The sequence below is a fragment of the Carcharhinus amblyrhynchos genome, chromosome 11 (assembly GCF_965287045.1).
Source record: "Carcharhinus amblyrhynchos chromosome 11, sCarAmb.v2.hapA, whole genome shotgun sequence".
In the NCBI taxonomy this organism is placed as follows: Eukaryota; Metazoa; Chordata; class Chondrichthyes; order Carcharhiniformes; family Carcharhinidae; genus Carcharhinus; species Carcharhinus amblyrhynchos.
The window spans coordinates 79505419-79521951 of NC_137334.1; the positions used below are offsets into that span (position 1 = coordinate 79505419).

General features: G+C 39.4%; 1 protein-coding gene across 1 annotated transcript in view; it reads left to right on the forward strand.

Moving 5' to 3' along the window:
* Nucleotides 1-16533, forward strand: part of rif1 (replication timing regulatory factor 1) — a 79488-nt gene that overhangs the window by 44753 nt on the left and 18202 nt on the right. Inside the window, exons 18-28 of the mRNA XM_080199412.1 lie at nt 2466-2646; nt 2845-2952; nt 3987-4136; nt 5275-5371; nt 6207-6486; nt 8116-8164; nt 10113-10315; nt 11579-11678; nt 13279-13404; nt 14558-14703; nt 15494-15583. Of these exons, the coding sequence (XP_080055538.1) occupies nt 2466-2646; nt 2845-2952; nt 3987-4136; nt 5275-5371; nt 6207-6486; nt 8116-8164; nt 10113-10315; nt 11579-11678; nt 13279-13404; nt 14558-14703; nt 15494-15583 (1530 nt within the window). The remainder of the gene's footprint in view (nt 1-2465; nt 2647-2844; nt 2953-3986; nt 4137-5274; nt 5372-6206; nt 6487-8115; nt 8165-10112; nt 10316-11578; nt 11679-13278; nt 13405-14557; nt 14704-15493; nt 15584-16533) is intronic.

The window sequence follows — 16533 nt, forward strand, 5'->3', positions numbered from 1 at the left end:
GAAATAGCGAGGCACCTTGAGAAGAATTGTTTGATAGAGCAGACGCAGCACGGATTCGTTAAGGGGAAGTCGTGTCTGATGAATTTATTGGAATTCTATGAGGATGTGACTAGTGCGGTGGGTGGAGGGAAACCGGTGGATGTCGTGTTTCTCGATTTTCAGAAGGCGTTTGATAAGGTGCCGCACAAAAGGTTGTTACAGAAGGTTAGGGGGCATGGAGTTGGGGGTAAGGTGTTAGCGTGGATAGAGGATTGGCTGTCAAATAGGAGGCAGAGAGTAGGTGTCAATGGGTGCTATTCGGATTGGCAGTTGGTGACTAGTGGAGTGCCCCAGGGATCAGTGCTGGGGCCTCAGCTATTTACCGTTTATATAGATGATCTGGAGGAGGGAGCTGAGTGTAGGGTGTCGAAATTTGCTGATGACACAAAGATAAGTGGAAAAGCAAATTGTGCGGAGGGTGTAGAAAGTCTGTGGAGGGATCTAGACAGGCTAAGCGAGTGGGCGGGGACCTGGCAAATGGAATACAATGTTACCAAGTGTGAGGTAATCCACTTTAGCAGGAATAATAGTAGGAGGGATTACTATTTAAAGGGCGAAAAGCTGCAGCATGCTACAGTGCAGAGAGACCTGGGGGTCCTTGTGCATGAGTCGCAAAAACCCAGCCTACAGGTGCAGCAGGTGATCAGGAAGGCCTTCATAGCGAGGGGGATTGAATATAAAAGTAGGGAGGTCTTGCTGCAACTGTACAGGGCACTGATGAGGCCGCAGCTGGAGTACTGTGTGCAGTTTTGGTCGCCGCACTTGCACAAGGTTATTTTGGCCTTGGAGGGAGTGCAAAGGAGGTTCATTAGGCTGATACCAGAGTTGAGGGGGTTGAACTATGAAGAGAGGCTGAATAGACTGGGCTTGTACTCGTTGGAGTTTAGAAGGATGAGGGGGGATCTTATAGAGACATATAAAATGATGAACGGGATGGATAGGGTAGAGGTTGAGAGGTTCTTCCCCCTCAGAAAGGACAGCAGGACTAGAGGGCACAGCCTCAAGATAAGGGGGGGGAGGGCAGTTTAGAACGGAGTTGAGGAGGAACTTCTTCACTCAAAGGGTGGTGAATCTCTGGAATTCTCTGCCCGTTGAAGTGGTGGAGGCTACCTCGCTAAATATATTTAAGACACGGGTAGATAGGTTTTTGGTAGGCAAGGGGATATTAAGGGTTATGGGGAGAAAGCGGGAAAGTAGAACTGAGCCACTTCAGATCAGCCATGATCTTATTGAATGGCGGGGCAAGCTCGAGGGGCTAGATGGCCTACTCCTGCTCCTATTTCTTATGTTCTTATTTGCGGGGCATTAAGACTTCGAAATCCTGCTAAAAGCAAGCTTGTATACAGAGTGCAATGGAAACTTCTGTTGCATGGGCAAGTGTAGTGTAAAAGTAAGGAAATGTTACAACTATAGAGGGCATTGGTGAGATCGCACCTAGAGTGTTGAGTACATTTTTAATCTCCTTTATTTAAGGAGATGATACTTGCATTAAAAGCAGTCCAGAGAATATGTTGTAGACTGATTTCTGAATGAGAGGGTTGCCTTGTGAAGAAAGGATGAACTGGATGGGCCTGTACACGTTGGAATTTGGGAGAAGTTGATCTTCATGTTTTGCAAGGTTCTGACTGGGTAGATGCAAGATATTTCCCCTTATGAGAGAATCTAAAACTTTAAATTTCAATTTCTTGTCAGAAGGTTGTTGGTCAATAAACTTCTCTTCCACAGAGATGAGAAGAGGCTGGGTCATTGAATATATTCAAAGCTAAATTAGACAGACTTTTGATCTAGAAAGGAGCCAACAATTATGGGGACGAAGTAAAATGAACATCCTCCAGAATTTTTTTTATGTACTCAGTATATCTCTGAAAGTCTACATTTGTTTAAATTGTATAGATTGCTTTCATTTACAGTATTTGTTTTTTCAGACCAATTTCATTTTCAGACTAATGAAGTAAATCAAGGGGATGCACTGAAAGATAATTTCAGTGCTATGTACATTGCTTTCACTGTATTGAATGGCAAAGCAGTCTTAAGGGGACAGATGGCCTACTCCTATTATAATTTTACAGAGAAATGTTATAAAGCAAAATCTAATGGAGTGATCTAATTTATACTTGAAAGAGCAAAGTTTTGATTTTAAGTGCCGTAGACTTTTTAAATTGAATTCTTCCGATGCCTTTTTTTTTCTTTATCATGCATGTAACTTAGGTGGATCTTTGTACTTTTGAAATGTTTTGATAGAACTTGCTAGAGAATCAGTTGTATAGTTAAGATGTGGGCTTAGAAATTTTAGCAATAGTTGAAACAAATTCTCCTAAATTAATTGAAATTGATCACTTGGAATCTTGCAACCCATATTATTTTTGGAATATTTGTGGCAAGCACCTGCTGTTACTGATTTTTTTTATTTTTAATCTACAATTCAGGTTTTTCATGATCCTTGAGACGCTTGTTGGATATGGACTGTCTGGTCCAACGTGCTCATTGGCATTCAGCGAGTCAGTTTTAAATGTTATTAAGCAGTCTGCGGCATTGGTTATGGATAAGGAGCACCTTTGGCGAATGTGGAGCATTGTTGTCAACCCATTGACTGAACGGGTGACCCAGGTATCAAGGTTATAGGATGGAATGCTGTCATCTTGTCTTATTCCATCCTTGTAGTTTTTGTTCACAATCGATTTACAAAGTGAACGTTCTCCAGGATTTTTTTTATGTATTCAGTACATCTCCTGAAAGTCTGCATTTATTTAAACCTAAGGTATTGTGTAGATTGCTTTCTTTAACATTTGTTCTTTGATTTTTCAGACAAATGAAGTAAATCAAGGGGATGCACTCGAGCATAATTTTCGTGCAATGTACAGTGCTTTGACACTACCCATCAATCACTTGTTTTCAAAGCAGGATTTTCCACAGGTAACCATGTTCTTGGCTGTGTAGAAGAGTTATGTAATATAGAGAGACAGTGCACAGTTCTGGCCTCCAGTTAGAAATGGATATGGAGGCATTGGATTTACAAGGTTGAAACCAGAACTGAGAGGTCATACTTCTTGGGAAAGGCTGGGCAGACATAGGGTTTAAGAAAAGAGGAGGCTGAGGGGTAACCCGCTAAGACGTTGTTAAAATTGTGAAAGGGCTTGATAGGACAGACATTGAGAAGTTATTTATGTTTTAATAAACTTTAAACTCTGCAGGTTTTTTTAATCTGTTTCCTCTGGTGCTATGCTCATATTAAGTAACTTGCTCACTTCTACTTGCATAATTTTGAAAATAATCCATAATTTTAAAGATCTCCTCTCCAACTCATCATACAATAATGAGTTGATAGTGATGATATTGGTTATGGACATTGTTCCCATAGGACAGAGATGGGAAAGGTTTTTTTCTCTCAGGGTTGTGTGACTTAGGAACTCACTGCTTCAGAGTTTTGGAGGTTACAGAGTCAAGAGGAATGACAGATTGATAGATTCTTGTTGGGCAAGGGAATCAAAGGTTATCATGGTTAAGTGGGAATGTGAAATTCAACACAAACAGTTCAGCCATGACCTTATTAAATCCTGGAGCAGGTTAGAGGGGCCAAATGGCCTACCTCTTTTCCTATTTTGTAAATTCTTGATCAGGGGGATGGGAAGCTGGTGATCAAGACAAATTGTGGATACTTGGGATGGGGCTGAAGGAAGGTATTGCTTAAAGCTGGCATTGCTTATAGGCAGGAATGAAATTTCTGCTGTAGGGCTAGGTGGCAATAACATTCTTGCTTTGTTGATCCATTTAAGCAGGAATGGTTATGACTATAGTCACTAGAATTGGTCGGTTGTATATATGTTAAAGAATGTATTTAAAATTTTGTTTAATGGTTAAAAGCATTGTATGAAGAATGTCATGGATGCTATTTATATTGAATGGATACGTATTTTTATAAACATAAAATGATAAATGTTTTCCTTCAGCCTACAATGAAATCACTGCTGAGAACATGGGCCGAGTTGTATAAAACATTTGCACGTTGTGCAGCTCTGGTGGCAACAGCAGAAGCCAACGTATGCTGTGAGGAACTAAGTGCCAAAATCTTATCAACATTGGATGTTGTGACCTTAGCTGTAAGTTATCTATGTGTGCAGCTGAATAGATCTGATCTGTCAGTTGCATGCTTTAACTGTACATACTGCTAAATTGTCTCTCATCTGAAAGCATTGAATTTAATGAAACATAACACCTAAATTGTAACTTAACTGTTACCTGTTAAGTTAACTGATGATTTGAAACCATGGATCCCTAGAACAAGGAACACTAAGTGTACAGGAACTTTATCATAAAATTTAAGATTATTTGGTATTCAGTAATTCAGTTGTCCACAAGCTGTAGTTGGGACAAGATAGGAAAATAATACACCTTTCATAGACGTCCTTTTAGGTCCATCAGACATACAGCAAATCAGGGGATGGGACTATACAACTATACAGCATGCAAGTTGAAGGATGTCATGCTTTAACTGTGTTAAAGATAAAGTGTATTTATTAGTCAGAAGTAGGCTTATGTTCACACTGTAAGAAGCTACTGTGAAAACCTCCTAGTTGCCACACTCCGGCGCCTGTTTGGGTACACTAAAGGAGAATTTAGCGCAGCCAATTCACCTAACCTGCACATCGTTGAACTGTGGGAGGAAACTCGTGCAGATTCAGAGAAAATGCGCAAATTCCACACAATGACCCAAGCTGGAAATCGAACCTGGGTCTTTGGCGCTCTGAAGCAGCAGTGCTAACCACTGTGCTACTTAGATTCAAGTGGCTGCTTATGTGCTCAGTTCAGTACTGTCATCATGATCCAAGGAAACACGTTCAAGGCAGTTCAGAAAATGATTAACGTTATCCCTAATATGACTTACAAAGGAAACCTGGGGGGAAGAGAAGCTAGTTGAGAGGTCACATTGGAGAGACATATGAAGTGGCAACTAGTATAGAAAAGTGAATCTGGGTTTCTAATTTTGCTAATCTGTGACGTTTTAATACAACTTAGGAGTAATATTGGGGAAGTTCTTGAATATTAGCAGCTCATAAAATGCACTTTGGGTTAATTTTGGAGGTGAAAAACTCTGGAATTGTCTGAGGCGGCTTGATGGGAGGCTGGGGGAGTTTGATGGATGAATGGATCCTCTATTAACCTTGCTACTGGATATTAAAGACTTCACAACTGAATAAAAGGATACTTTTATTATGGTTTCATCTCCCTTTTCTCCAGAACTTATCCGCGTTGGATGCTATTGTTCATGTGCTGAATGTGATGGTCGAGTGTGTTGACTTCTCTCCATTCTCAAAATTTCAGCAAAAATCAAACAGTAAGTACCCTCCTCCTCACCCCCAATCTCAGCTTAAATATTCATTGCAAGCTGAAAAAATTGCAGCTTAGTAGCTTTAAATGTTAGATGTTACCTAAGCAATTTTTAACCACCGATTTACTTTATTCCTACCGACTATGGGGCAATAAATTATTTACTTATCCATCTGATCCAAATAAAACTTGAGGGGCTAGAAGCAGCAGTAAATCAAAACTCCTGTTTTGGCTATTTATAATTTTTTTGAACGGTCTTCTCACCAAGAGAAGACAATTAAATCGTTGCTGAGAATTCTGATGACCAGTCTTGTTTGCTTTCCATTTTTTAAACTTGACAATTTATTGGAAATTGTCATGAAATCTGAAGTGATTTGCTCATTGCTTCCAGGACAGTTAGTGGCTGAGAATCATAATGTCAGAACAAAGCACTGTATTTAATTTGACATTGCTAGAATGGATTAGCATGCTGTCCTTTTTTCCCTGCCCATTGAATCCAGACAGTGTTTAGGTAGTCACAACCCAGATCCTAGCTAGCATAGCTTCAGAGCAAGATGCTGCCTTTTACTGGATAGTAAATGGTTAATATAGACTTATATTCTTTTAAATTGTAAAAGTTCTAAAATTGTTTAAGACAATATTGTTGGGCATTGATTCTCTACGTAATGCAATGTCTTTTTGATTGACAATCTATTTCCTCCGGCTAACATTAACCTGCTTTGTTAGAAAGATTCACAGAAAATGTTTTCAAATATCTAAATGTTGAGAAGGCTTACTTCTATTATTTGCAATTATTGTGAACACGAATAACTCAGCCTTTCCATTTTTTTTCCCTTCTCCAGCACCCCATACCCCTACCCACTGGCTAACAAAAAGACAGGAACCTCTAGGAAATCTAACTTCACTGCTTAAACTTTTAGTGAAAATCACAGACGCTTTTCATGAACTAAGTTCCAAAGAATCACAACTTGAAATGCCAACAGCAGGAATGGTATCCATTGGAGTTGGCATTGTTGCCATCCTGTCCAGTATCTTCAATCACTTGTCTCTGGCTTCGGCAATTCAAGCAGTTTTAACAAACTTGACAGGCTCCATATCAACCTTCTATGAAAGGACTTCAAAGTATGTGTTATCATTTTGTGCTTTACAGTTCTGCTTATCTGTTCAATGAGATAGCAAAAGATAGTGTCATTTCTCACAGCAAATCAGTGCTCAGTAGCTCTTATAGCACTTAATGTGCTATGTATTTATCTGCTGCTAAGGTGCAACTGTGTGTAATCTTATCTGTTTTGCCACAAAACCTAACCAAGGTGAATTAGAGATTAATTACTCATTTGTTCAGTTCAGTTAGATGGTTTTGTATTTTTGGGAGTTTCTCTGATTGGAAAAGCTGTCATTTTCTTTGATTCAAGAATCTGCAATAAGTTCTATGATGCATACCACAAGCATTGTATAACAGAAGAAAGTCAAGCTAACCTGGATAATTGCATGGGTGTGGTGGAGTAAATTTTGGAATCTTCAATTAAAGATAAAAGTTTTGTTGAAGATAAAATAACTATGAGCAGCCCACAAAGTTAGTAAAGTTCAAGAGATAACAGATAAGGTGGAAACATTGTAGAGCTATACATGAACCTTCTAAAAGCCTTGTGGTAAATTACCACACAGACTGAGAGGAGATTAAATGGTGTACGATTATAGGAAGATAACAAATTTTACTTTAAAACTGCTAAGAGAAGAAAAACATTGAGTTGAGAGTGCAGTAGCTATTTTACTATTAACCTATTGTTGCCTAAGGACAATAAAAAAGCATTGTGATTAATTATTGAGGATGAAAGAGATCTGCATGGAGCTATTAATGGTGTGAGGAAGGAAGTATCAAATGAAATGTAGTGAATATGTGTAGACTTATTTTGACACTAAGGGAAGATGGGTAATGTTGATGAACAGAAGAATTTGGGGATTCTTGTGACATGACAGCAAGAGCAGCATTGGAAGTGCTAAATTTTTGTTTACAAACTAATAAAATATGATTTATGGCAAGAGGTATAGCATTTAAAGATTGAGCTTCACTTGTAAATATATGAAGTGTTATAATACTATGTAGTTTTGGATTGCACATTATGAAAGAAATAAGGTGCTATGAAGAAATACACAGGCATCAAGAATTGGGACATTTTTGTGTGAACAGGAAATTATGACGATTTGAAATAACTGCTTAAAATTAACGTGAATAAATGGGGCAGAAAAAAGACCTTTTTGTGACTGAGGTGTAGAACGAGGGGTATCGATACAAAATTAATCTTACAGATTTAAGACAAACCACAGAAGAAGCTGCTTTACACTGAGGGTGCAGATTGTGGAATGCACCTTTGGAGTTTGTGCTTGAAATAAAGTCTGTCAATATTTTAAGAGCAAACTGGGCAGATGGTTTAAAGGGGAAGGGGACAAAATAAATTATGGGTGATGAGCGTGAAAACAGAGTGGACCAAAGGTTGTTTCTTGTTTGAAATGGGATGGATGTTCTGAAGTGGTCAAGCACCCTGAGCTCAGACCGATGCTGCCCACGCGAGTACTTTTTACCTCTGAGTAGTTCTGCATTTATTGCTGTGTCCTTTTTACGTGGTTGCATAATGATGTTTATTATAATGGAAGGTGTTTAATTTCAGTGGTTGGCCAGTACCATATTTTATTGTCACTGTTGTATATGCCACTGCATTTCAATTCTCTCTATTTATATTTGTCTTTCTTTAGCCCAGTGAATGGGACTTCAAAGGTGTACACCACTCATCTGTGCAACAAGGTAAACTTATTAATTATGTAATACTTGCTGTTTTGTTTTATACTTTTTCCTTTTCCATCCTCTGATAAAACCATGGGCCCGATTTTGCCACCATGTCGTGCCCATTTTGAGTGTGGAAACCTGGTAAAGTCGGACGAGTAGCGCGATCCATTCCTGCTTCCGCGCTGGTTCCCTTTTACCGATGCTCAAAAATGGCCGCAATTGGAACCACACCCAAAACGAGTGCAATGGTCATTTAAGTGCATTTGAGTTGACTTAATGGACTGCACATCAACTTTATTGGCACTTGCCCCTTTACCACCGCATTTGCCCTTCCAGAATTGGCGCGAAACAAACGTGCTCCATTTAGGTCCGAATCGGGCGCTGCAGTTAGTGAGGAGTAGGTGCCGAGTGTCTGATGGCTGTTTGCTTGAGATTTGGAGGGGTATCCGCTGCCACGCTGCCTGAGATCAGTGGGGGGAAAGGGGGGGGTCCATTGCCATTCTGTCTGAGGTTGGTAGGGGGAGGGGCCCGTGATAGGTCTGGCTGGCTGGAGGGTGGGGGACAAGGGGATGTCAGTAATGTGGAGGTGGGGCAGTATCTCTGGGGGCCAGGGGGAGGCATTATCCAGCCTGGGAGGGATGTGGCAGGGGAGCACTTTTGTATCAATTTTTTTTCTGTGCATATGCAATTGGAGGCACCAGTTGGAGCTGCAGGGTTCCGGGCGTGTTAAGCCCCAGCACAGGCTTGTGCAGTGCGATTTGGAATCACTGATATTTTTGCAGGCAGAGTGTGTATGGGGGCATCTGAGAACGGGTTTAAAAGCTGAATCTAAAACACTCCCAGCTTCAAGTCCACCCATCACTTAGAAGCAAAATGGTCAAATAGGGCCCCTTGTGTCAATTTCTGGCTGAGAACACTAAAAGATACTTGATCAGATAGACTGGTCATACTCTTGTATGGGGGAGATGGACTGGCAGTATAATGACTGCGTGGAATTACTTTATTTTTCCCCACCCTCAGAAGTAATGTCACCAACTTTGACATTCTTAATACTTACCCAACTGTGATGCTACACTGTCCTGAACTTTACAATTGGTTTATATGCTGTCTGGCTTGTTTTTCTTGTCATCAAGTTATAGTGACAGTACTTTCTTCGACTTCACGTTAGCAGCCCTGAATCTAGCCTGTTCAGCTCCCATAAACAACTCTACATCCGAATGCTGGATTCCATTCTCTAACTGGGTTGAATTAGAAAGTTTGAAACATTTGTTGTATTTCATTTTGAAATTCAAAGTTCATTTCTGACTGCTTCCCCTTCAGTTATATTGTTCACATCCAATTACATGTCATCCTTGCTAAAGCTTTCCTATAAATCTTTTAGCGTTGTTCTTGCCACATCTATCAACTCTTCAAAACCTTCCTCAAAATCTTACCTTTTTCAACTGCATCGTCCAGTGCACTCCCAGCCCTTGCTATTTATTAGGCCTTTGATGCTTATTTCACAATGCACAAGGATTGTAGACTGTTAGTTGATGATGCTTTTGAGGTGATTTCTGGTATAAACTCGAATCCAATCATGGCACTGACAAATTGCATCCTGCTGATTATTTTTTGTGACAATTTTATGTACTGCAAAGATTTTTTTAAAATTACATCTCCATGCTAGGGATAATATGTACATGGCTCTATTTGGTTTATATAATGTATTTCCAAGATTATAATCAGAAACTATCAGAATGTAAAATAGGGAGTTGTATCTCTCATGTTTCTCCCTGTCCACTGTATGTACTAGTATATTGGAGGTGGAATAATGTTCGTAATGGGAATTGTGTGTTCTCGACCTGTTGGGTTTGAACTGGCACTCTTCAAACAAGAAGGTGGCAGTTTTCATTAAACCATTTGCATAGTGTTCAAAATATCAAATGCCTGACTGGTTTTGTGATCCACTTGTTGCTGTTCCCTGCAGCTGGAGAAGCTATACGCGGATATTCTTCTTTGCTTACAATCCCGTTACACATCATCCTATGACAGCGACTTGCTGGAACAACTGTCGTCACTGCTCAGCATCACTTTCCTACACAAGAACCGACAAATCAGGAACCAGACCACACAGTTTTGGAATGCTACGTTTGCCAATAGTACGGCGCTAAACTATCCACAACAAATGAAGTGGGTGTAACTTTGTTCTAAACATGTTTTGGATATAATGGTATAAATTGGATCTGTCAAACCGCTTACCGTTCTGATCGAGATTTGCTTAAATTTATTTTTAAACTGTTTCATGGCATCGATTGGCCAGACTTTAGTGTATATTCCTTCGGTTATTTATTCTCCTAGATCATAGAAACCCTACAGTGCAGAAGGAGGCCATTCTGCCCATTGAGTCTGTATCAACAACAATCCCACCACAGGCCCTATCCCCACACATTTACCCTGCTAATCCTAATCTACACATTCTGGGACACCAAGGGGAAATTTAGCATGGCCAGTCAACTTAACCTGCACATCTTTGGGAGGCAACTGGAGGAAACCCATGTAGACATGAAAAGAATGTGAAATTCCACACTGACCAAGTCAGGAATCAAACCCAGGTCCCTAGAGCTGTAAGGCAGCTGTGGTAACCACTATGCCACCGTGCAGCCCAGATAACTACACTGAGTCCACGCTTAGCATTATAATTGGATTCCTGGAAAATGCAATTTAATTGAAACAAATTTAAATGGAAGATTTTTTCCCATTACAACCGATGTCAAAGCTGTAGTTGTAGGACATTGGCCCTCAGAATAAAATGAAAATAGCCTGTAAGTTGAAGTACATTACATTGGTATAACATTTAAAATTAAATAATTTTTTAAAAAATGTAATATGGTCATTCTTTTTGCTTACCTCCTACTTGCTGCTTACCACCTTCTTGTCACTTCCCTCTCCCACTTAGGAGATGAAGGGCATCTTTAGAGTGAGCACAGCTTCAGATTCCGGGCAAGCCATATCCTCGAGAATCAGCTTTAGGAAGGGTTGACACCAAGGGATGGTTCACTTCAAAATGGCACCAATCATGTCATGGGATCCCAAGTCAGACCCAGAGTGAAATGCATTAAACCAGCACTTCCAGTGTTGTACGTGAATACCAGCCCTGTTAGATGACGATCATTAAAGTGGAACAGTTTAAAATGGGGCAGCGTAAACGGGGTTTATGGTATAGGATGCATTGCCCTGACTGTTTAAAGACAATTGCTGTGTTTATTTAAAAATCAAAGGATTACTGGTTTTTAACTTTCTTAATAGTGTGATTTTTGACTTCAAATTTCAACACTGTTTAACATTTAATATGATATTCCTTCTGAATTCGTAATGCGTTATAGTTGTTTGATAGGCTTTCTCTCAAAGTGTTTTAAAGCTTATGTGACATGTTGAGCTTTTGCTTTGCTGTAGGCCAGTATTAAGTCAGGTCAAGCAGAAAACACCCATAATATTGCCTGGCTTTGAGGCATTAGAGTTGGTTGAAGAGTCAAGTGGGCCTTACTCTGATTTGGTAAGTTGTTAAAGTATTCTTTTGAGTTTTCTGCTCTGACAACATGCTAGCATGCGCTGAGGCAAGGATCCAAAATGAATATTTTAGACTCATAAGATTTGAATGCCCTATGGTAAAACTTTAGTATTTCAGATCTATCTGAGAATGTTTCGTCATTAGCTATGAGAACAAATTATAACATTCCTAGCCATCAAAGCATTATACTGCTTACTTTTCAAATTTTACAAAGAGCAAAATATTTGATTTGATTTATTATTGTCATGTGTATTAACGCACAGTGAAAAGTATTGTTTTTGGTGCACTTTACAGACAAAGCATACTTTTCATAGAGAAGGAGAGGAGAGAGTGCAGAATGCAGTGTTACAGTCATACTGGGGGGGAAAGAAAGTTCAACTTAGTGTGAGGTAGATCCATTCAACAATCTGATGATAGCAGGGAAGAAACTGTTCTTGAGTTGGTTGGTACGTGACCTCAGACTTTTGTATCTTTTTCCTGATGGAAGAAGGTTGAAGAGAGAATGTCCAGGATGCATATGGTCCTTGTTAATGCAGGCTGCTTTGCTGAGGCAATGGGAAATGTAAACAAAGTCAGTGGATGGGAGGCTGATTTGCGTGATGATTGGGCTATGTTCGCGATCTTTTGTAGTTCCTTGCGGTTTTGGACTGAGCAGGAGCCATCCTAAACTGTGATACAACCAGAAAGGATGCTTTCTATGGTGCATGTGTAAAAGTTGGTGAGAGTCGAGCTGACATGCCAAATTGACTTAGTTTTCTGAGAAAGTAATGGCGTTTATCGCTCTACACTTTCAACAAAAGAGCAGTGGCAGAATCATGTAGTTGTTGTTAGATTAGTAATCAGAGAATATTTATTCAATTGTCAGCACGGCATTTGGCAAATTAAATTTATTTTTTAAATAAATGATGCTGATGTCAGTAAAAGTGACCATGAATCTTTCTGTTATATGAACATAACTACTTTACGAATATTATTTTTAGGTCAGGAATCCTGCTATGTGGACTGATCTATATTTGACAATGCCACTATGACTCTTCACTGCTTTCTGAAGTAACTTAGCAACCTGCTTACTTGTATCGAAATCATTAACAACCATTTTTAAGCACCTTCACCATAAAGACTGCATTGGTTCAAGAATGAAGCCCACTGTCACCTTTTCTGGGAAGCTAGGAATGGTTAAGAAGCTTTGTTAGTGGGATCCACATTCCTAGAGTAAACCATTTTTAATTGCATTTTATTTTGCCAATCTGAAATGCTGTTCATGCTTTTTTTGGATTTTGAAGATATTAGTTGTGAGCACATCCCAGTGGCCTAATCATTATTTTCCGCCTTTTTAGGCTGAAATTTAAACAGTACAACACTTTGAAAGTGGCTATTTAATGGGGTGTTATGATAAGGCATCTTAACCTGGAAAAGACATGGCAATATTTTTCAGTTTTCTGAGCTACCCATTCCCAAGAGCTGAACCCACCCTAACCCCTCTGTTACCCCCTTGATTCTTTGTAAGTAAAGAATACATGTGTTGACTACTAAATATCCTGTGATTGGCTGCACCTGTATGCTTTTTATGTATTCTTTATTACAGTCAGAAAATTCCCAGTTAGATACTAAAATCAGTGGCGTGCAAGTTAATTCAGTTGGAAAAAGAGAATCGTTACTTGCTAGAGCTGAAGAGCTAAAAGAGAAGAGTTTGCATCAGACTCCAGCAAAAGTAAGTTGAGTACAAATGTTCTGCATTTGATTTTTTGATTCGATTTATTATTGTCACATATCTAACATAGCGAAAAGTATAGCTTCTTGCGTGCTCTACAGACAAAACATACTGTTCATAGAGAAGAAAACAAGAGAGTGCAGAATGTAATGTTACAGTCATAGTTAGGGTGTAGAGAAAGACCAACTTAATGTAAGATAGGTCCATTCAAATGTCTGACAGCAGCATAGAAGAAGCTGTTCTTGAGTCGGTTGGTATGTGACCTCAGACTTTTGTATCTTTTTCCCAAAGGAAGAAGGTGGAAGAGAGAATGTCCGAGGTGCATGGGGTCCTTAATTATGCTGGCTACTTTGCTGAGACAGTGGGAATTGTAGACAGTCAATGGATGGGAGGCTGGTTTGCGTGATGACTGGGCTACATTCACAACCTTTTGTACTTTCTTGTGGTCTTCGGCAGAGCAGGAGCCATACCAAGCTGTGATACAATCAGAAAGAATGCTTTCCATGGTGCATCTGTAAAAGTTGGTGAGAGTCATAGCTGACCTGCCAAATTAGTCTTCTGAGAAAATAGAGGCATTGGTGGGCTTTCTTAATTATGTCAATGAAGCTAGGTGTATAAAATAGTGACAGTGATTTCAGAACGTTGGTAACATCAAATCTGACGAAGGGTCATCCTGAGTCAAAACATTGGCTCTATTCTTTCTTTACAGATGCTGTCTGACCTGCTGAGTTTCTCCAGCATTTTCTGTTTTTGTTTTCTAACATCACACAGGTGTGAGCATGTGAAAGTACATCTTCAGAGTTGTAAAAATTTTAGTATTTAACAGTTAAGATCCTACTGTCCCGTGTCAAATGTTGTTTTCTGTGAATATCTCTATGGAGAGTTATTGCAAGCTTAATAAATAGGTGTGAAGCTTAATTCAGTAATTTAGCATTGATATAAAGGTGTCTTGTATTGTTGAACTTGGATGCCAAAGTTCTTTAATTAAAACAAAAGTTTATGATTTAGAATTTGAGTTTTGCAGTAAGAATGTATTTAGAGCAGGTTTGTTAACACTGCACTTGTTGTGAACTTTTATGGCTTTCTGCTATATATTTAAGGTTTGGATAACACAAAATATTTTTTTCCACTCCTCTTGCTCTCTCTTTTTCAGTTGAAGCTAGATTTTTCTTCCCCGAAAATGCCTCGACGAGAGCTACTTCTAGAGGAGGAGAAATCGATTGATTTTGTGTTTATACCACCTGAACCTAAGGAGCGGATATTGACAGAGCATCAGAAAGAGGTGTTGCAGACAAAAAGGTAGTTGAAGAAACAAGTGTGATAATTGTCTAGGGAGATGTACTTATTTCTCAAGGACTTCAGAGGAAAATTTGATGTACAAAGGGGATACACAAAATCTTCATCCCCTTTGGACTTTGAGAGAGTGTTAGGTGAGAAATGGTTTTGCAACACACCTGTACGTGCAAGTAAGCTGATCGGAATGAAGTGGGGAGAACATGTCCTGTTGGTCTGCAACTGCATCTGTGTTCACCTCTGATCCTGACGTTATCGGTATGAAGATGGATGTCATATTTACTTTAATTTTTTTTGTACTAAGAATTTTTATCTATTGTTTGACCAACTGGGGATTTTGACATTCAGTGGCACAGTGGTGAGCACTACTGTCTCACATTGCCAGAGAACTGAGTTCAGTTCCAGGCTTGGTTCACTGTCCGTGCTGAATCTGCACATGCTCTTGTATGGGTTTCCTCTGGGTGCCCCAGTTTCCTCCACAGTCCAAGAGACATGATGGTTAGGTGCACCGGCCATGCTAAATTCTTCCTCAGTGTAGCCTAACAGGCATTGGAGTGTGGTGACTCAGGGATTTTCACAGTAACTTCATTGTAGTGTTAATGTAAATCTATTTGTGACACTAACAAATAAATTTATAAAATGCTTTAAGAATGCAATTTGATTACTGTAGAACAAGTACATTAAGTATTTAAACAGTTTTTTGTGACAAACTTTGAACAGTGTAATTTATCCACCTTCTCAATGTGATCATTTAAAAGGACTTGTTCATTTTAAAATTTATTTTCCCCCAAAACAGGACTGATATTCCTGCAATGTACAATAACTTGGATGCATCTCAGGATTCTCACTTGTTTTCCCAGTATACACAATCTCAGGAGGGCAGTTCGTAAGTAGATCATTTTAACTTGCTGTCACTACCCCATTCAGTTTATATGTTAACAGAATTCATTAATGCCCAAGCTTTGTTTTGTCTAATGTAATTGCATAAACAATGAATATTTCAAATGCTGTTTTATTTTGAGTAATCCCACTTTGAGTGAAGAAGAATATGTCAAGAGTTTTGATCAAATCATGGTCCTTTCTTGGGTTATTTTAGAGAAATTTGCTGCAATTTGTTAAGATTGTGTGGGTAGAGCTGTGTGAGATATTAATTGTAGCAATAAATTTGTACTGCAGCCCAGGAGTTTACCAGAACTGACAGTCTTAACAAGATTTCTGCTTTGCCTCAGTCTAATAAGATCTCCACTTCTACTCAATGTTAGAATTTGCAATCCTGTCACAAACCATTGCCCAAGTGTCACAAGTAGGCTTACATTAACACTGCAGTGAAATTACTGTGAAAATCCCTGAGTCTCTACATTCAGGCGCCTGCACGGATACACTGAGGCACCTAACCAGCACATCTTTCGGACTGTGAGAAAAGGCCAGACACCCAGAGGCTAATCCATGCAGGCTTGGAGAGAATATGCAGACTCTGCACAGACTGTGACCCAAGCCAGAAATTGAACTCAAGTCCCTGGCGCTCTCGTCCATGCTATTTGCCTCAACTACTCAATGCCTTTTAGCTGTTCAATAATTTTAAAATTGATATTTTATCTAAGCTTACCACATTCATCTTGAGCTTTGGGTTTTATCTTAGTGAAGAAAATATTGGAATATAAAACAGGTTTTAAGATATGTGTATGTGGACTTTGGTAGGGGCACCATCAATGGCAACTGATAAGTTAAATGCCAAGCATTGCTTGATCTGCTGATTCACGCTGTTGCTATGCAGTAGCAACCTGAGTGGTACTCACTGCTAACTGGGTGATGAAGTCAAGCCAAAAAGGCATTCTG